This window comes from Palaemon carinicauda, chromosome 37, assembly GCF_036898095.1.
Source record: "Palaemon carinicauda isolate YSFRI2023 chromosome 37, ASM3689809v2, whole genome shotgun sequence".
Classification (NCBI taxonomy): domain Eukaryota; kingdom Metazoa; phylum Arthropoda; class Malacostraca; order Decapoda; family Palaemonidae; genus Palaemon; species Palaemon carinicauda.
The window spans coordinates 25,561,163-25,582,458 of record NC_090761.1 but is presented as its reverse complement, the minus strand read 5'-3'; the positions used below and the strand labels follow the sequence as shown (position 1 = coordinate 25,582,458).

The window sequence follows — 21,296 nt, the reverse complement described above, 5'->3', positions numbered from 1 at the left end:
CAAAACAACAAACTGCTGATTTCTTTCCTTTCATTGGTTTATAATTCTTACCCAAAACTAACATCAAGGGAACCTAAATTATAGGCAATACCATAAAAAATGGTATTGTTAATAAAATTCATTATTTTCTACCACAATCTCCTCATTTTATAGTAGCCTAAATGTCCATCATGTCCACTTCCAGATGCTCTGGAAGATGTAAACTCCACCCTTATGTACATAAAGACTTCAAAGCACTTCTAATGGGTGAACTTTTTTATTTCATGTGACAATAGTGCAGGATGTAAGTTCACTGGGGATCAGCACTTTACTTGTAAAATGATGGGTTTCTTATTACCAAAAATAGTTTTTAAACCTGTATTAATTTCACCACAAACTCGCATTATCAAGGTACCTCAAGTAGCCATTTATGTGGAAGAAATCCTACTACTCTCAGGACTCTAGGGGCTATGAACTACTGAAGAAAAGTGTATCAGAGGACAAAACTTCCAAGGATTAACAAAAGGTTCATGAAATTAACTGCTACAATTTCATTACGGCTATGGATTCAACAGAGATTTATTCCCACTACTCACACGGATAGTTATTTCCTCCACACAGAATAGAAACAAGTAACCCAGTAAATCAAAGTATGTGAAACTAATAAAGGTAAGAGGAAGAGAATCAAGCGAATCACCTTTTCGCTGAGGGGTGTTCATGAGTTGGCCTGCAACCATAAATGCCAAATGCACCAATTCCATCCCCTGGATGTAAATCTATGATTTCTGAATCCCTCAATAGAGATCTAGCTAAAATGAATACATGGTGTAAAATAGACGGATGAAGTTAAACCCTAACAAAGTTCTCAGATCAAGGGCAGTGGCCTATTTAAATGCACACAATTCATTCAAAATTCAAGGTGTAATTCTTGATTGTAAATTCACTTCTGAGAAACACATTTGATCTGTTTCCTCTACAATTGCCAAAAAAAATATATATATATATATATTGAGAAAGCCTTTCAAGATTTTTGGTGGCATCTGTTTCCTCTACAATTGCCAAAAAAAAAAAATATATATATATATATATATATATATATATATATATATATATATATATATATTGAGAAAGCCTTTCAAGATTTTTGGTGGCATCTGTTTCCTCTACAATTTATTAAAAAAAAAAAAAAAAAAAAAAAAAAAAGAGAAAGCCTCTCAAGATTTTTGGTGGCATCACAGGGTCTATCCCTCATTACTATCTCTCATCTTTGCTTTTGAAGAGAATAATAGAAAAGGAGCCTCCTCGGTTATTGTGTGGATACCTCCTCACAAGATTGGTCCATGCTCAGAGGGAGCTTCAAGATGCCTGCCTATCGTAGGACTTAGTCCCGAAGTATCTCACCTCATCCTCAGGGCACTGGTGTACACACCAGCTAACCTGAGGAAGGCATCATAGGGACCTTCCCCTAAAATTTGCTTCTACTCTCCAAATGAGTAAGAGAGTTTCAGGCTCTTCATCATGTCAATTTTTTGATGGCTGGGGATTATATCACCTTCATCGTCCCACAGTTTGGGACCTTCTTTATCCTATCTCTCTGAGAAAGTCGACATGAAGATGCCTGGTGTCACATCAGGGCCCTCCAGTGCTACTCAAGAAGGACTAGAGGTATCACAGCTATTTCATTTGACCCAGCAGGACAGGAACAAGGAGGAGGTGACCTGACACTGATTGCTCTGACTTGGTTAGGCAGCTTGCTTGCAGATGCAACTTTGGTCAGTGCATAACTCTGCATTCTTAGGGAAGAACCTGTTGGTATACTTGGAGCTAAAGGTTGTCTAAAGATTTCACCTCACCTTTTGCTCTACGGAACTTATGTACATGGCCCAACAGGCCCTCAAATACATTTCTTTGGGTCCTGAGGTGACGTACTTTAACAAACCTCCAATATCTATTTTCAATTTTATACTTAGTAATTAATTTCCACAAAATACATAAAAACTAAATTATTAACTTAAAGCAGTGTTAAAAATTATGACATTTTGCCATATTAGTTTTGTAATATTAAAAAAAATATAATTAATGACGCATAAAATATGAATACAGAACTGTCATTTACGGTAAAACATTGCAATTACACATATAAAATCAATGCTATTTGCTTTTAACTCTTTGTTGTCTTAAGAAATAGCACAGGAGCACAGGTCTCATGGTCACAAAACCATTACTGTACAGTACAGTATATAAAATACATTAAGGAGCATGACTCAGTCCCACTAAAACGATGATATTTTAGTTACTTCAAATTCTACAAACCTTTGTGTTTCTCAACTTATTTCTTTTCCTAAAATTCATTTGAAAGAATTTTATGCACAAAAAGTTGTACATTGGAAATCCTCTGGGCATTTTAATTTTCTTAATAACATAGAAGTTACTTTTAAAGGTGACTACCTTTTTCATACAAATTTTTTTTATAGTAAACATACAGATCGTAAACTATAAAACAATTTTGTTTTCATGTTAGATAAATAAAATCAGTCAATATTAAAATGAAATTAGTAGCAATTTTTCTCTGAAAATTTTATATTTTGAGAAATAGGGTTTCAAATTTTTTTGTAGAGATTGATTGAATAGACTCTAGGATGAATAAGTATGGCTTTTTAACTGTAACTTTCCTCACCACTAGGGATCATAAGGACAAAATAATCACATTTAAGGGGTTATTTACTAACCAGTGATGAGTCCCTTTCCTAAAATCCAAATATATCACTCCCCATACACAACTGCACACACATATGCAAGTCTAGCTAACAATGTATTCTCGTCCATGTAATTTCCTGGGTAAATCCCATGCTTTTAGCTTTATCATCATCTTCAATACTTTATGCATCTTTCAGCATCATCATAAAATGAAAATTTTAGATATATACTGTATATATATCAGCAGACAATGAAATTAGAACATACCTTAGAGAAATGTGTGTATAGTATATAAGAAAAGATACTTTCTTCCTCAAAAAATACTAGAAATGGGTTGTTATTGTATATGCAATACTAAAATAGATAGTTTTTCCCTAGAATTTTTGAAGAAAAAGTAAATAAATAGGCAGCCAAGTCAGAAAATGGTTGCATGGGGGACTAGACATGCTTGTGTAAACATATAAAAAGAAATTTTTAACTGTAAAATATATTTTCATTAAAAAGTTATTTGAGACCTAAAATGCAATCATCTGAATTTCCAATATTCCAAACCAGAGGTTGCGAGTGTTGCTCCTTTAGGACTAGTGGTAAAATCTAATAGCAACATCAAAAGGAGATTTACTTAACACAAAGATATCAATCTCTAATCTTCTGAATGATTAAAATGTCAAGAGATTTGAAGGCTGCTTGATCTTATACTCTATTAACAAAATGAGTTGATGGTACAGACATGATCTCCTGGATGCTCTTAAAATGGTCCATAACATTCAATACAGTATCTGAATAACGTATTCATTCATGATTCCCATACTGATTCTATGTAGAGAAGATTGAAATATTGAAAAAAAAATTACTTTCCACTAACAGTTACATTAGAAATTTTCCCAACAGCCATTCTGACAAAGAGTTCACATTTAACAGTGATCTATATTAGACTAGGTAATAGCTTCTACTAATTACAGTATTGTGCATAATATAAATTGAGTAAAGAGCAATGTGCTATACAGTAAAAAAAATAAACATAAAAGACTGTAATCTCTTATTTAACTGCACTTTCTATATTTGTACTATGCCCATGACCATGAATTTTTTCCAATGGGAACGAGAACGTCCACTTATCCGAACTAAATGGCAAAAGTGAGGATAAAAGTTCACATTACGCAGACCGATATCAGAAGTTAAAATCAAACCGCCTAGAGTAGGAGTGGAAGAGGCCTCTGCTCAGCCAGCCAAACTAGCTGAACTGCATGTAGCGTACGGTAATTAGGTCACAAAGTACGCAGGGTCCTGATTGGCTTGCCAATGTGGAGGAGAGGGGGAAAAAAAAGGGCAATATAGTATCCATGTGACTTGTGTGGGTTGAGGGAAACTTGTTCACTAAAGCAACTTCAGTCCCACAACTTGTCTTCTAATTAATGTGTACAGAAGTACTGTACCTAATCTCAGAGCTTTTTTGTTAGCATATGTGTTCTTTGATTGAGAGGTGTCTGTGTGTTTGTTACAAATGGAATGCAAGATTGTTACTTATTGTATACTGTACTGTACATAGTAATACACTGAATAAATGTTCACTCAATACCCATTTGATTAGCATTGCATAACCTACACAAATGGTTTAAACAACAATACTTTTTCTTGATTGTACACAGAAAATAGGTATGTTAGAAAATATAAGAACTCGAAGGAGTCTATCGTTGTGTGAGAGAACCGCACAGTTCTTGTATGCTGTTAACATATTGTAGGTAATATGATCATTTAGTTATTTTACTGATGTTTGTACACAACACTCATATATATACTGAATACTGTACATATACACACATCATGCATTATGTATACTACCAATAGATTCTCTGACAACAAATAGGTAGTTTGGGTAGGATAGTCTACTGTGACTAACAACTTGAGCGAAACATTTGCTTCCTTAAGTGTCATATTTCTCGGGAGTTATTATAAACTTACTGCATACTGCAATGATAGACTTCTTACTTCTCAACGCTCTCTATGTCAAAATCTTTCCTATTGCTTGCTTAAGCTAGCACACGTTAACATTTTGGAAATATCTGCAACACTTTTAGATTTACTATGCTGTTAATAGAGGGATTACAGTACTGTAATGCATAGCATTATATAACAAATTGGATAAAGGTTCTTGAAACGATTTACCAAGAGTAGTAAATCATATAAAACAACAAAGCAAAGAAAGGGAGTTCTACTCTAATTTTAGTCTGAAAAAAGACAAAAATATCTTTGTAATAAATCATGTCAAACAAACTCATTTGATAAATGCTTCAACATCTGATAAAATGATAAGAATGCTAACGAAATTTTTCAACAATAAGCCACTTGAAAGTGCAGCGGAATTTGAAATACTTATATATAAGGAACTTTGAGGTGAATACATTTATGTAAAATACAGGTTTGCATTTATGGAAACTGTAGAATGTTGGAATACAGTACTTGATTCCAGCAGTTAACAATTCAATACAACCAATAACTCAATCCTCATAGAATACGATGAAGCCTGAACATCTTATTCATATTCCTGCTGAGGTAATAGTTTCTTTTCTTTAATTGAAAAAAGCAAATGTCAATCAGTTTGGAAATAAAGGGAAGCAAGACTAAGATGGTTTGGGCATGTGGAGAGAAGGTAGAAAGAATATGTCGGGAGGAGGATGCTAAGCATGGAGCCACTAGGTAGGAGGAGGAGAGGAAGGCCTCAGATAGGGCAACGTCACTGTCCCTTGCTTCTGCCATTCATGAGTGGCCTTTAAACCTTTAAAAGAAAGTGGAATGATAAAAAATACCAGTCAGAGGATATCTTTGAATAAAACTTACGTGGAGGAGGTGGAGGTACTCCACAATTGGCAGGTGCAGGCTTGAGGTTGTTCATGGCATTGCCTCCACGGGTGTTCCAAGAAAGACCGGTCGTGTGATGAGCCAGCACATACGACTGCAGCTCTTTGAAGACATTGTTCCAATTCTGGACCCATTCAACGTGCAATTTATCCTTCTCCCTGATATGGATTAGTAGATCATTATAGTAATCACATCTTGAATTAGTTTTATCAAAAGACAACAATAAAAATTAAAATATGAGTCATGCTTCTAGAATGAAATAAATCTGAGAACCCTGATATATTCGAAATGGTTTCATGATTCAAGATAATGTACTGTATAATATATTCAGAGTTTTCCACTTCATTAAAATGTTATTTTCATTAGTAAAATAAATTTTTGAATATACTTACCCGGTGATCATATAGCTGTCAGCTCTGCTGCCCGACAGAAAAACCTAAGGACAAAATACGCCAGCGATCGCTATACAGGTGGGAGTGTACATCAACTGCGCCATCTGTCGAGCAGGTACTCAAGTACTCCATGTCAACACAGAACCAATTTTCTCCTCTGCCCACTGGGTCTCTATTGGGGAGGAAGGGAGGGTCTTTTAATCTATGATCACCGGGTAAGTATATTCAAAAATTTATTTTACTAATGAAAATAACATTTTTCAATATTAAACTTAGCCGGTGATCATATAGCTGATTCACACCCAGGGGGGTGGGTAGAGACCAGCATTACATGTTGACATTATTATGAGCTAAGTATTTTGTATTTCATTTTAGCAGTTACTGTATTCAAAATAACAAACATAAAATAAATAAGTACCTGGTAAGGAAGTCGACTTGAACAATTACTCTGCCTTTTTAAGTACGTCTTCCTTACTGAGCCTCGCGATCCTCATAGGATGCTGAGCGACTCCTAGGAGCTGAAGTATGAAGGGTTGCAACCCATACTAAAGGACCTCATCAAAACCTCTAATCTAGGCGCTTCTCAAGAAATGACTTTGACCACCTGCCAAATCAAGTAGGATGCGAAAGGCTTCTTAGCCTTCCGGACAACCCAAAAACAATAATAAAACATTTCAAGAGAAAGATTAAAAAAGGTTATGGAATTAGGGAATTGTAGTGGTTGAGCCCTCACCACTACTGCACTCGTTGCTACGAATGGTCCCAGAGTGTAGCAGTTCTCGTAAAGAGACTGGACATTCTTAAGATAAAAAGACGCGAACACTGATTTGCTTTTCCAATAGGTTGCGTCGAATATACTTTGCAGAGATCTAAATTGTTTAACCCTGGATAGGTACGGTGGGTCGTTTGCGACCCCGAGCGTCAAAAAAAAACAGGTTTTTCTCACGTGACTCACCCCTGTGACTGAATTTGTGGGTGATCGACCTGCAGGAGGTGTCTCCCCTACACGCTCTAGTAGTGTCCAGATCCAGATGTGCATTGCTGTAGCTGTACTCCTTCCCCGATTTCTGAGACGCGTCGGGGTCGTTCGCGTCCGAGTTTACCCTTCTGAGGTAGTTTGCATAATTATCAAAGTTATTACGTATTATGAAATTGTCGTAGAATTGTGCAACTTGTATAGGTCATCAGTTGTGGAAAGTCTTGGTGGATTGTTTGGCTACCATGTGCATGTTTTTTTTTTTAGTTAAAATGTTGTTCATCACCACGAGGACCATTTTACCGCGAGTGCCCCTTTTTCATTTTTTTTCATTTTTTTGCCAAGTCATTTTTCCGTAAGATATTGCCAAATAGTGTCGTAAAACTTTTGCTTGTTTAGTGTTGGAAAGTGTGTCTAGATGATCTGGCTACCCATGCATGACTTTGTTTTTGTCAGATACGACGTAGTTATTGGTATATTGGGTATTTAACTGCGGTTACCAATTTCTGTTTTTTTCAATATTTGTAAAAATTACTACGTAGTAAGGAATTGCCGTATATTATTCATTTTTTTTTTTCATGTTTATGTGTTAGAAAGTGTGCCTTGATGGTTGGGCTAACACGTGCATGTCTTTTTTTTTATCTGAGATGTCGTATATTAGAATGTCGGGCATTTTACCGCGAGTGTCCCTTTTTAATTTTTTTTAATTTTTTTGCCAAGTCATTTTTCCGTAAGATATTGCGAAATAGTGTCGTAAAACTTTTGCTTTTTTAATGTTGGAAAGTGTGTCTAGATGATCTGGCTACCCATGCGTGATTTTGTTTTTGTCAGATACGACGTAGTTATTGGTATATTGGGTATTTAACTGCGGTTGCCAATTTCTGTTTTTTTTTCAATATTTGTAAAAATTTACTACGTAGTAAGGAATTGCCGTATATTATTGATTTTTTTTTCATGTTTATGTGTTAGAAAGTGTGCCTTGATGGTTGGGCTAACACGTGCATGTCTTTTTTTTTTTATCTGAGATGCCGTATATTAGAATGTTGGGCATTTTTCCGCGAGTGCCCCTTTTTATTTGTTTTGCATTTTTTTGCTTAGTCATGTTACCGTAAGGAATTGGCAAGTAGTGTCGCAAAACTTATATTCTTATAGTGTTGGAAAGTGTTTCTAGATGATCTGGCTACCCATGCCTATTTTTTTTTTAGCCAGATATGGCGTATATATAAGTATGTGTTCGATTTTCCTGTGATTGCCATTTTTTCGTTTTTTCCCATTTCTTTCAAAATTACTACGTACTAAGGAACTATCACAGAGTAATATTTCATTTATATGTTTATTTGTCGGAAAATATGCCTTGATGGTTTGCCTAGCACGTGGCTGAAATTTTTTTTTTCTGAAATGCCGTATATTAGAATGGCCATTTTTCCACGAGTGCCCCTTTTTATTTGTTTTGCATTTTTTTGCTTAGTCATGTTACCGTAAGGAATTGGCAAGTAGTGTCGCAAAACTTATATTTTTATAGTGTTGGAAAGTGTTTCTAGATGATCTGGCTACCCATGCCTATCTTTTTTTTAGCCAGATATGGCGTATATATAGGTATGTGTTCGATTTTCCGGTGATTGCCATTTTTTCGTTTTTTCCCAATTCTTTCAAAATTACTACGTACTAAGGAACTATCACAGAGTAATGATTCCTCTAGATGTTTATTTGTCGGAAAATTTTGTTTACTTTTTTTTTGATTGAATATCATCAAATTTTTTTAGCTAAAATATTGTTTTACATTTTTTTTTTTTCGATTTTATTTCCCTTCAAAAAAAATTTTTTGGGTCAGAATTTTAATTTTATAGTCGTAAAATAATCGACAATTATCCAGCAACCCACCATACAATTTTTATGCATATCCAATAATAATTAGATTAGTAAATAACACCGAAATTGACATACCCTTCCTACATTTCAAGTGGCAGATTAGGGAGTCTGAGTCAGTGTGGTTGGCGGCCATTTTGTGGACATATCCGAAGCGTAAGTTGCCCTATCTATATATATTCTTGTTCCCTATAGAATTTGTGATATTTTGGTATATTTTTACCTGCATAAATATCATATTATATATTAAATATATGTATTTTTTTACGAAATTTCCAAGTACTCAAAAAATTACCTTTATATATGGCCCCTGATATAAATGTAATTTACAAAATAATGAAGATTTTTTTACATATTTCTATTTTAGGATAACATATGTTTATTCCCTAAAAAAATTAGCCACTTCCTATTTCATTTGGGTACCCAAAAAAATTCATGAAATTTGGACAATTTTTTTTGGCCAAAAAAAGTTACCCTTTTTTTCTCATTTCAGATCTTCACCTCCATGGGTCTGACTTCATCCAAAATACATCAAGATGTGTCCTAAACATTCAAGAATCAATTCCTAAAAGGATTTGTGTATATATGTATAAACTTTTTTTTTATGAATTTTTATGTCAGGTCTTTTTTTTTTTCTACTTAATTTTTTAAAATATTTATAATAAATAGTTTTTCTGCAGATGAGTAGTATTTATCTTTACAGTTGTTTTAAGCATTCATTGAAGTTTTTTTTGGCAAAAGAAAAAAGGAGGTTACTGCAAAAACTGATTTTTCAAGAATTTTTTTTGGCGTCGGGGTCGTTCGCGTCCGAGTATACCCTTAAAGGGGTGTCCGAGGACCGTACCTATCCAGGGTTAAAGGCCACGGAAGTTGCGACAGCTCTAACTTCGTGTGTCCTTACCTTCAGCAAAGCTTGGTCTTCCTCATTCAGATGGGAATGAGCTTCTCGTATTAACAGTCTGATAAAAAAGGATAAAGCATTCTTTGACATAGGCAAAGATGGATTCTTAACTGAACACCATAAAGCTTCAGACGGGCCTCGTAAAGGTTTTTAAATAGAACTTAAGAGCTCTTACAGGACATAAGACTCTTTCTAGTTCATTTCCAACCATACGATAAGTTTGGAATCTCGAACGATATTGGTCAAGGCCGAGAAGGCAGCTCGTGTTTGGCTAGAAAACCAAGTTGTAGAACATGTAGCCGTTTCGGATGAGAATCCGATGTTCTTGCTGAAGGTATGAATCTCACTGACTCTTTTAGCTGTGGCTAAGCATATCAGGAAAAGAGTCTTAAAGGTGAGATCTTTCAGGGAGGCTGATTGTAGCGGTTCGAACCTGTCTGACATAAGGAATCTTAGTACCACGTCTAAATTCCAACCAGGTGTAACCAAACGACGCTCCTTCGTGGTCTCAAAAGACTTAAGGAGGTCCTGTAGATCTTTATTGTTGGAAAGATCTAAGCCTCTGTGATGGAAGACTGATGCCAACATGCTTCTGTAACCCTTGATAGTGGGAGCTGAAAGAGATCGTTCTTTCCTCAGATATAAGAGAAAGTCAGCTATTTGAGTTACAGAGGTACTGGTCGAGGATACGGATACTGACTTGCACCAGTTTCGGAAGATTTCCCACTTCGATGGGTAGACTCTAAGGGTGGATGTTCTCCTTGCTCTAGCAATCGCTCTGGTTGCCTCCTTCGAAAAGCCTCTAGCTCTCGAGAGTCTTTCGATAGTCTGAAGGCAGTCAGACGAAGAGCGTGGAGGCCTTGGTGTACCTTCTTTACGCGTGGCTGACGTAGAAGGTCCACCCTTAGGGGAAGTGTTCTGGGAACGTCTACTAGCCATCGAAGTACCTCGGTGAGCCATTCTCTCGCGGGCCAGAGGGAAGCAACTAGCGTCAACCTTGTCCCTTCGTGAGAGGCGAACTTCTGCAGTACCTTGTTGACAATCTTGAACGGAGGGAATGCATATAGATCTAGATGTGACCAATCTAGTAGAAAGGCATCTATATGAACTGCTGCTGGGTCCGGGATTGGTGAGCAAAATATTGGGAGCCTCTTGGTCATCGAGGTTGCGAAGAGATCTATGGTTGGCTGGCCCCAGGTGGCCCAAAGTCTCTTGCATACATCCTTGTGGAGGGTCCATTCTGTTGGAATTATTTGTCCCTTCCGACTGAGACAATCTGCCATGACATTCAAGTTGCCTTGGATGAACCTCGTTACTAGTGAAATGTCTAGACCTTTTGACCAGGTGAGGAGGTCCCTTGCGATCTCGTACCATGTCAGAGAGTAGGTCCCTCCTTGCTTGGAGATGTACGCCAAAGCCGTGGTGTTGTCCGAGTTCACCTCCACCACTTTGCCTTGAAGGAGAGACCTGAAGCTTTTCCAGGTCAGACGTACTGCCAGTAGCTTCTTGCAGTAGAAATGCATTGTCCTTTGACTCGAGTTCCATAATCCCGAGCATTCCCTACCGTCTAATGTCGCACCCCAGCCTACGTCCGATGCGTCCGAGAAGAGAACGTGGTTGGGAGTCTGAACAGTCAGGGGAAGACCCTCTCTAAGGTTGATATAGTCCTTTCACCAAGTCAGACCAGACTTTATCTTTCCGGAAACCGGGATCGAGACCTCTTCTAGCGTCTTGTCCTTTTTCCAGTGAAAAGCTAGATGGTATAGAAGAGGACGGAGGTGTAGTCTTCCTAGTGACACAAATTGATCCACGGATGACAGTGTCCCTACCAGACTCATCCACAGCCTGACTGGGCAGCGTTCCTTCTTCAGCATCTTCTGGATGGATAGCAGGGCTGGGGGTTGATCGTCTTGTCCAGCAACGTCCTCATCAGAGGGTTCCTCATCCGAAACTGATGAGGAAACGGCAACGGAGTGGGCAACGTTTGGCTCGCTGAATCCGGTCGCACTGGTGGATGCGTGACGGAGCCGGACGCAATATCATGGCACTGCTGCACAGTCTGTGAACTGTCAACAACCATGGGTGCGCGAGGAAGTACAGCGTCAACCCGAAACTGTCTAGACTGTCTGGGTTGTGCAGTCAACACCCTACCGGGTTGCTGAGGTTGACGCACTGCGTCACAACAAGTCACCTCTGCTGGTTGTTGAACGTCTTCCTAGTGATACACTGAACGTCAACAACCACCTCCGAGCGTCGCTTAACGTCAATGTGCGACTGGCAACCCACACTGGGTCGCATCGGTGGAGGAACCACCTCAACTGGCAGACGCGAGTAGGATACCTCAGCGTCAACAGGGCGCACAACCAACCGGTTGGAAGGTTGTTGGCCAGAAGGTTCTTCTCCGTATTTAAGTCCTCTATCAAGGACACAAGCTTGGACTGCATGTCTTGCAGCAAAGCCCATTTAGGGTCTACGGGAGCAGGTGTGGCAACAGACGGGGTTAGCGACTGAGGCGGAACCATTTACCATCCCTGGAAGCCTTGTTATGTGTGACATAATAGTACAGCAAAACTTCAAAGGCTCGACAAAAGTTGAGAAGTTGACCTGTAAACAACTTGGAGCGTCTCCTGGCTAGGCGCCAGGGCGAGTCTACCAGAATTGAGAAGTCTATCTGGGCAGAGGCATGAACTCCCAAGCCGAGAACTTCTCTCGTGTCCTATCAGACTCTCGCTCTATAAGCCAGTTTAAAAGAAGGGAAATCAAAGGCTGTATCCCTAAAACTCCTCCTGGTGCAGAAACCAGTCGCCTAGCCAACGTAACGCTCTCAAGGAGAGCGAGAGAGCACTAGCTTAACAACAACGGCTTCGAAGTAGCTAGGCCTAGTGTAAGTTCTGACGTTAGGCGAACGAGGAGCAGCAGTTACAAGATCCGGACGAAGATCCTTAAAAAATCATCATGATTTAATTAAAGTCCATAGGAGGCTAAGCAGCTTAAGGCTCCTCTCCAAATGACAGAGTCCTCAAAGGAATATCAGTAGGAGGGAGAACAGCACTTTCTCATCTACAGGAACCTTGTCCGAGAAAAGCTAGGTATCTCAGTGAGGGTCTCACTGGTGCATTAGCAGCAGACCAGAAGGCAACGTTATGTAACTGCTTGACAGTCTGTGAACTGTCAAAAACTGAACTGTCAACCACAACAGGTGCGTGAGGACATACAGTGTTGACTCGAGACTGCTTTGACTGTCTATACTGAGCAGTCAAAACAACTCTAGAATGCGGAGGTTGACGCACCGCGTCAAAACAAAACAACTTAGGTTGTTGTTGAAACTCGCGAACGTCAACGGAGGGTTCCGTGCGTCTGTGAACGTCAACGTGCGGCTGGCAGGGTACACTGCGCATGGATGGTGGAACTCTCACAGCCGGAGTGCGGGAGCAGGTAGCGTCAGCGTCTACTGTACGCACAACCGTGGTTGGTTGTAGGCTAACGGGTGCAGCGTCAACCTTCTCCGCACGATACTCCTGCATAAAAGATGCTAACTGTTTCTGCATAGACTGTAGCAAAGACCACTTAGGATCTACAGCAGCAGGTGCGGCAACAGACGGTGTTACTGCCTGTTGCGGTACCGCTTTGCCTCTCTTAGGAGGTGAGCAGTCGTCGGAAGACTGCAGCGAATCCGAACTGACCCAGTGGCTACAACTGGGCCGTTGGACTTGCGCTTAATAAGCTGCGAGACCTTGGTCCATGGTTTCTTACGAGAAACCTCTTCCGCAGACGAGAAGTAAATGGGCTCTCTCGTCTTTGTGTGGGTGGGGCGATCTTGGGTAGATACGCCCGAAACCACGGAGGGAAAAACGTCTGTTCGTTGATCAAGGCCTGACGAACCCATAAGTCGTTCGACATTACTTCTCCCCTGGGCTTGGGAGCTTGCAAGAGGTCCCGGACTAGGTGAACGACAGGCACGAACAGACGAACCCTCGGACGCAACACTGTAACACTTTGCGCATATCACTTTATCACTTCGATTTTCTGTTTTGCACTTATTTCACTGAAATCGAAACTTTTACTGATTTCTACCTGAAACACGCAATTCTACCCTTCATTAAAAGGTAGTAATTGCGAAAACAGTCGTATAATGCAGCTCATTAATACTAGCAAAAACAGAAAACATATAAAGATAAAGAATTCAGTGGCTGGGAAAGAGACTAAACACTAGTTCAAATAAACTATGTTTACAATCTCTCACCGCACATAGCCTGGGGACAAGAATAAAACCCTAGAAACGTTTTACCTTCTTCCCCGTACAGCGACTAGGGAGGAGAGTAACACGAAAACAACGTTACCCGCTTGAACGGAACGTTTTTTCTCCTCTCTCTCCCTCCGTCTCTATCTCTCTCTCTCTTTCTCTCTTGATTTCGCACCTGAGAGAAGAGCCCAATTATATATCGTCAAAACATGTTATTTGGCTAAAGGAAAAAAACTGAAAGGTTTTCCAAATAAAAAGTTCCTTTAATTTAGAATTTAAACTATTTAAGCTAAGAAAGAATGAACGAAACGTCAGAATCGATTTACTCTTACTGCAAAGTGAAACCGTGATACACTCTCTCTCTATCGTAACGATAGAGCGCAAGTTGAACGTCCTGAACGTCAACAACTGCGTAGTCTAAAAAACTAAACGTTAGTTCATCTTTGAAAACAGTACGAGACTGTCAAAGAAATTCTTTCATAAAACATTAAATTTAAAAAGTTATAAATTCTTTAAAGGCTAAATACGATATAACGGGCTCAACGTTGATTAACTTCGGTTCCAAGTTAGGACCGCCTACTATCAGGAAAGGTCGCATATAAACAAAACATAAAAATTTATTTTTAATATGTTTATAATAAATGGAAAGTTAATCGAAGAGGCCTAATAAAGGCGGAGAGATATAAAATATATAGATCTATAACGTGTAAAGCAAAATTACTAAAAACCTAAACACACTTCCGTCTAAGGGAAGGGTCGGCCATTTAAAAGTGAAAGAGAGTCCATACTCTCTTTGTCACCATAATTAAATCTATCCAAAACGAGTTCAAGTTTTGAGATGAAGATAAAACCCCTGCATAGCGAAAGCTCAAAACTAGAATAGTGTACTTCACCAAATAGTTGTGAAAACAAATCCAGTTAGTAACAGCGTATTTAGTAGGTCTTGCCAGTGGCACGACAGAGAGAAAATTGGTTCTGTGTTGACATGGAGTACTTGAGTACCTGCTCGACAGATGGCGCAGTTGATGTACACCCCCACCTGTATAGCGATCGCTGGCATATTTTGTCCTTAGGTTTTTCTGTCGGGCAGCAGAGCTGACAGCTATATGATCACCGGCTAAGTTTAATATTGAAAATTAGCAATTATACTTGGCAAAAAAGAAGAAAAAGTGAAAGAGGTAATGAACATCCATATTTAACCCAATTTTCTTATTAGAATTAACATAAAAATAAACAAAAGATTTTCATGGATCAAAACAAGAGGAAAAAAAGTTATGAGAAGCAGGAACCTTGGGATTGCTTTCTTCAAAGGGTAAATGTGGATGTTATGTTATGCATCTATCTACAGGGAAAAAAACTGTTCCTTTACACATTATTAAAAAGGATTTGTAAACCAGACATCCATCCCACCTTGTGACGATGGGAAAGATCATAGACCATATAGAAGCAAATAAGGTTCTTAATTGGACAAACTTTCAAACATTTAATCCACACCATAAAAAAGATACAAAGTAAATGAATTACAAAGCAAAAATCTAAACTGAAAAAGGTCAAGTTTTACAAAAAATTATGGGATGAGAAAAGGAATTTATATTTAGGCTTGTTCAAAATTATTTTGGCATTGCCTTTGATTTAGGCAAGCAAAGGACACGTAGCCTAAAGAACTATAACTCATTTAAAGCTCTTGTATGAATGAGACTAGTTTCTGAGCTGTTGTTAAAAGTCATTCTAAATGTGCCGAGACCAATTTAGCTTGATGGTGTTCTAGGTGTTCTTGGATCTTCATTGTTTATCAGTAGTTACTTGTGACACGAATGCTAGTCTATTAAGAAATAGATTAGCATAGGGATGATACTGCTATTTTTAAAGTTACTTGCTACACAAATATAAAATGAAGTTACTGTTAGCTTTCACAGATTCGAAAAGGATTAGAGTTGGGTTATTCTGTGAAGTACACCTCAAGGCTTTGATTAACCAATTATGCCTATGTATCCCTGCCATTTCATTCCAATTTAATGTCACCTACTTTCAAACCAAACTTTGTCTGTCACAGCTTTAAATAGATTTCATCTGTGATACAAAAAAATGGACACTGTTTGTAAGGCTTCCTAAAATCAAGAGATGACGATATTGATTTCTAATGCCTCAGTTCTTTTGTTTTAAAATTAATAGCTTGTTGTTCCAGTTCAATTCAGCAGCTTTGCAGGATCTTTATTTTTAGGATATTAGTCTATTGTTCCAAGTACCATAGTTATTTTCCTTAATAATACAACCACAGCTGAATTGAGAAGCAGTTCACAGTTGTTAAGAGGATATTTTTTAATTGTATGGTTAACATTGGGTTATGACTGTGAATTGAAATGGCTTCTATAGGTAGAATGCTTACTAAGGGAGAGAAGTAGTTTCCTCATAAGATACTGGTAATTACTGGAAGTTCGAAGTTAAAACGATATTTTTTTCGCATGGTTAACATTGGGTTATGACTATGTATTAAAATGGCTTCTATGCAGTAAGTAGAATGCTTACTCAGGAAGAGAAGTAGACGTCTCATAAAATCCTGGTAATTACTTTAAACACTGGGGATGGTGATTGTACTTACACTTATCCATACAGCTTTTAATATTTCTATGTTCTTCCTCTCTTAACTATTGGCTACCTTTCTTAGGTAGTAAATAGATGTTTAACATATCTTAGAATTTTCTTAAAAATTGCATTTCACTGGTGATGAGACCTAGACTTTTCTCTTGAGAACTACTCTCTATATCACTGCTTCTTAAAGGTTACATTTGGCATACTAGATTACATAAACTATAAGCATGACTCTCTCTGTTACTTTACTTATGCTCCCCCTGTTGTTGAGGTCTTCTAACAACAGTTTAATTGCTGTATTTCTATGTGCACTGGCATCCATATTAGTGCAATAGACAAACTTTCTCACTTTCCCAATTAGTAAAAAGTCTACGTCATCATTTTATGCAGGTAATGAAGAGCAAAGGACTAATGACTCCTTAGCCCAACCACTTGTGGAGTTTGGCCTATGCAATAATGTCCCATTGATGTAAAATCTTATCTTGTCTTTCATTAACCGGCCTTCTATACTTTCTACTACTTAGTCTAAATGGTTTAAACTCCATACTGTTGCTATGCTTCTTTTAAATGTCATCTTGTAAAATGTTTTCTGGAATTATATGGCATATCTATTGCTCTACTATATCATGGAAAAAAGTCCAAAAGGTTATTTACGTACACTATAATCTTTCATTACAAAATCTATCGGAAATTAGTTTGATTCTAAATGTCTTGTGGCATCTATTATGATATATATATATCTACTAAGATACTTCCCCCAATTTTAGGGGGTAGCCAACATGAAGACACACAAAAGGGGAGTTTTTTTGGCTCCTTCCAGCCTAGCGAGGGATTCAGCCGAGTTTGGTTGGTACTGCTAGGGTGCCACAGCCTACCTTCCCCCTTTATCTACTATGATAGATTATTATTTTGCCATAAACTGAGGTCAGGCTGATCCTCCTGTAATAACACTTCATATAAAATACTCAATGAAATAGGTCATCCTTTCCCCTTTAAATATCTTAGTGCTTTTCTCCCCAATGTTACCAGAAACTATATTCTATGTATTCCTTCTACGTAGCATCTTCCAGTTTAAGACAAACTATCTCTTTCCCATATCTATCATGTTATCTTTGATCTCCAACATCACAAGACTGGGTTCTTCAAGTTTATCCTTTTGGTTCTTGGATTGTTTGAAGACATGTGTGCTTTATGCACCAAAATACTCTTCTGAAGCTTCACCATTGCTTGATGCATTACCGTCATCTCTACTTTTTTCTCTATTATTGCTCTACATGCTCCTCTAGTTTGCTTACAAGATTCTTAATTTTCTAACCGACTTCACTATATTTTCTATTCTCACAACTCACTAGAGGTTAAAGGTGTCTAGTTTCAGTTCCAGTTTCATCAAAATAGATGCTCACTAGAATGTCCACCAGGCAAGCCTAATACACCCACTGTGGTGCCCAACCACAGCAGTGGCCTCCCCAGTAAACAGCTTAAACTCACTGTCCCGGACGGGGATCGATCTGATGCCATGCAAATTCTAGGTATACACATTACCACTGTACTAGACAGGAGCTCATACTCAGCTCACTAGGAGTGTATCCCCTTCAAATCAAAAGCCTTTCTATTGATCCCATTCAAAGAACAATTTCTCTGCTCCAGGTATGAATGCTATAATAGTTGAGAAACTGAGATTTCCATACGGTACTTCACACTCTAAAAGTTTCCTAATCTACAAGATTACAACCTGAAAGGAAAAAGAATGGATGACATTAAATTAACACACTGACACATCTGTCTATCTAGTCGCTCTTTTTCTCTTTAGGGAGCATCCCCCTTTTATGCAAAAGCAAGTCACCACAAAGCCAAAATGTCCCTAACAATACAATTGGCTTTTGGTAGCCTATTGGAAATGTCTCTGCCTGGAGATTTGTTGGACAAGGACTCAAGAGCCACTCAAGCTCGGCAGTTTCCTCTTACAGTTCCTGTAACCTCACCATCCTTGTGAGCTAGAGATAGGGAGTTTGGGGGAGCCTATAGGTTTACCTGCCGAGTCATCAGCAGCCATTGTCTGGCCCTCCTCTGGTCCATGCTTGATGGAGAGGGGACTTGGGCGATGATCATATGTGTATGTGGTCAGTCTCTAGGGCATTGTCACTGTACTTTGCCTCTGCCATTCATGAGTGACCTTTATATCTTTAAACTGACTAAAAGAGAAAGAGATTCTCACCTGTATTCTTTCAGAACTCTATTGGTGTAGAAAATGGCAGAATCTCCCATTTCTTTCACGTATGGGCCAGGAGCCGGAGCAACTGCTACCCAGGACAACCCCGGAATGGACTCGGAAACAGCCGACAGGTGGTTGAAGAGGGGAGACTGCCGTTTTGACTCGCGGAAGGCAATGACTTCTTGGATCTTCTTCCCGGTGGGCTCCAGTACCTGTACCACATAACACAGTAGAAAATAAGTAGCTAATATTTTTCAAATATCAGTTTGAAATAACAAATAATTTATTTACAATGATTATCAGTAAAGTTTTTGCATAGCTGATTCTTTGTAGGATCAATTGAAATGGCAAATTATTTTCTTACAATGATTATCAGTAGAGTTTTTGCATAATTAAAATATTTCTCTAAGATCAATGTCCTTACTAAACAAAGGACTAACAAAGGCTGTGGAAAACATGTATATAGTACTATACTGGCAATCAATAACTGAATGAATAAATCAAAATGTATCCTAAATCAGGCTAAGTAAGCTGAACAACAAAAAGATAAATCTGGTTTAATTGTAGAAAGAAAAATAAAGACAATTACCAACACATAAGCATAAAAATAATGTTCAAGTTCTCCAGTAATTCTATGACAAATACTTTGACTCAATTTAGGTAAATCCAATTTTTCCCACTAAAATTTAGAAAAAATTACCCGGTAATTTCGTATTATAAAATGTATGTCTGTTATAACATTTTTAACAACCATTAATATTAAATTAAAATGGAAACTCTAATGATTATTTACTAGACATGGAAAATGCTACACGACTGAGGGCCCCAATAAGGAAAGCAGCCAATGCAGAAAAAATAGGAAGTACAAATTTTAAAAATAAGCAACATATAAACTTGTGTCAACCTGCTCAACTGATAAGCATTCTTGTGATTTCAAGTTCAGGATAAGACTTATTAAAAAAATCTGAATTCTAAAAGACTAAGTATATTTGGATTACTGTACTGGAATTCGTAAAATGAAAACTTCGATATCTCTTAGTGGAAAATAAATAACCTCTTAACCTTAGTACTTTAAATCAACTGTATTGAGAGAGAGAGAGAGAGAGAGAGAGAGAGAGAGAGAGAGAGAGAGAGAGAGAGAGAGAGAGAGAGAGAGAGAGAATCTCTCAACAATAGTACTTCTTCACAAATCAACTGTATTGAGAGAGAGAGAGAGAGAGAGAGAGAGAGAGAGAGAGAGAGAGAGAGAGAGAGAGAGAGAGAGAGAGATAAATAACCTCTTACCTTAGTACTTCTTCACAAATCAACTGTATTGAGAGAGAGAGAGAGAGAGAGAGAGAGAGAGAGAGAGAGAGAGAGAGAGAGAGATAGAGAGAGAGAGATAAATAACCTCTTACCTTAGTACTTCTTCACAAATCAACTGTATTGAGAGAGAGAGAGAGAGAGAGAGAGAGAGAGAGAGAGAGAGAGAGAGAGAGAGAGAGAGAGAGCAAAACCCAATTTGGATGAAGCATCACCTGTGGCAGCTCACTATCTAGGGGCCTCTGGCTCTTGGAAGCCATAACAAGGAAGGCTCGCTGGTTAATGAAGGTTTCCTGGACAAGTTTGGCGATGGAGGCAACATCTCCGCCAATCTGGTTGCTGCAGTCCATGAAGATCTTGAAGGGCCCTGAGAGCAACTCGTCGTACGCCACGACATAGGGGACCGTGCACTCCTCTGAAAGCGAGTTGCAATGTTCAAAATTGAAACAAATATAATTTACGGATTGTGTTCCCTGCCATTGAGGCAGGACATGTATCACTGAAAATCTTATGTAGGATATTACTGATGGAAAGTGACTCGTAAACAATATCAAAGATTAATCATACTTAAGATGATGATTTAATACATCAGATAATATAATATACACACATATCTATCTATATATATATATATTATATATATATATATATATATATATATACAGTATATATATATATATATATATACACACACACAACAACAACAACAAATGCAGCCATTTCTACTCCACTACAAGACAAAGGCCCTTGTTATTGTTGTTGATATGCATATATATGTGTATACAGTATATGTACAGTATATATATATATATATATATATATACATATATATATATATATACATATATATATATATATACATATATATATATATATATATACATATATATATATATATATATATATATATATATATATATATATACATATATATATATATATATATATATATGCATATATTTGTAAATACATGTAAGAATATATGTATATATATAAATTACATTTTCTTCATTTAAAGTGTATAATCAATGTGATCAGAATGCCATTCCTAATTGTACTGGTCCACAATCTGCTAATATGAAGTCTGGCACTATCTGTATCTAAAGGCTAAAGCAAGATGGTGCCAACCCCACTCAAACTAGCTGCCTTCAGTGTCAAGGCATAGGAGCGCTATAATATCACCCCTACACTGGCTCAAACCGAGTCTCGTGGAAGCCTTAGCAATTTATTCCATCTAAACTAGCACTACAATCTTCACCCAATAGGGATCAGAATCCTAT

The 21,296-nt window shown here is 37.9% G+C and overlaps 1 protein-coding gene across 12 annotated transcripts in view; it reads right to left on the bottom strand.

Moving 5' to 3' along the window:
- The window catches only part of capt (adenylyl cyclase-associated protein 1), a 223,655-nt gene that overhangs the window by 24,957 nt on the left and 177,402 nt on the right, over positions 1 to 21,296 (bottom strand). For all 12 annotated transcript variants that reach the window (XM_068360889.1, XM_068360890.1, XM_068360891.1 and 9 more), the window contains 3 exons: positions 20,232 to 20,431; positions 18,718 to 18,926; positions 5,515 to 5,693 (listed from right to left, as the gene is read on the bottom strand). In XM_068360889.1, coding sequence (XP_068216990.1) covers positions 5,515 to 5,693; positions 18,718 to 18,926; positions 20,232 to 20,431 — 588 coding nt within the window. The remainder of the gene's footprint in view (positions 1 to 5,514; positions 5,694 to 18,717; positions 18,927 to 20,231; positions 20,432 to 21,296) is intronic.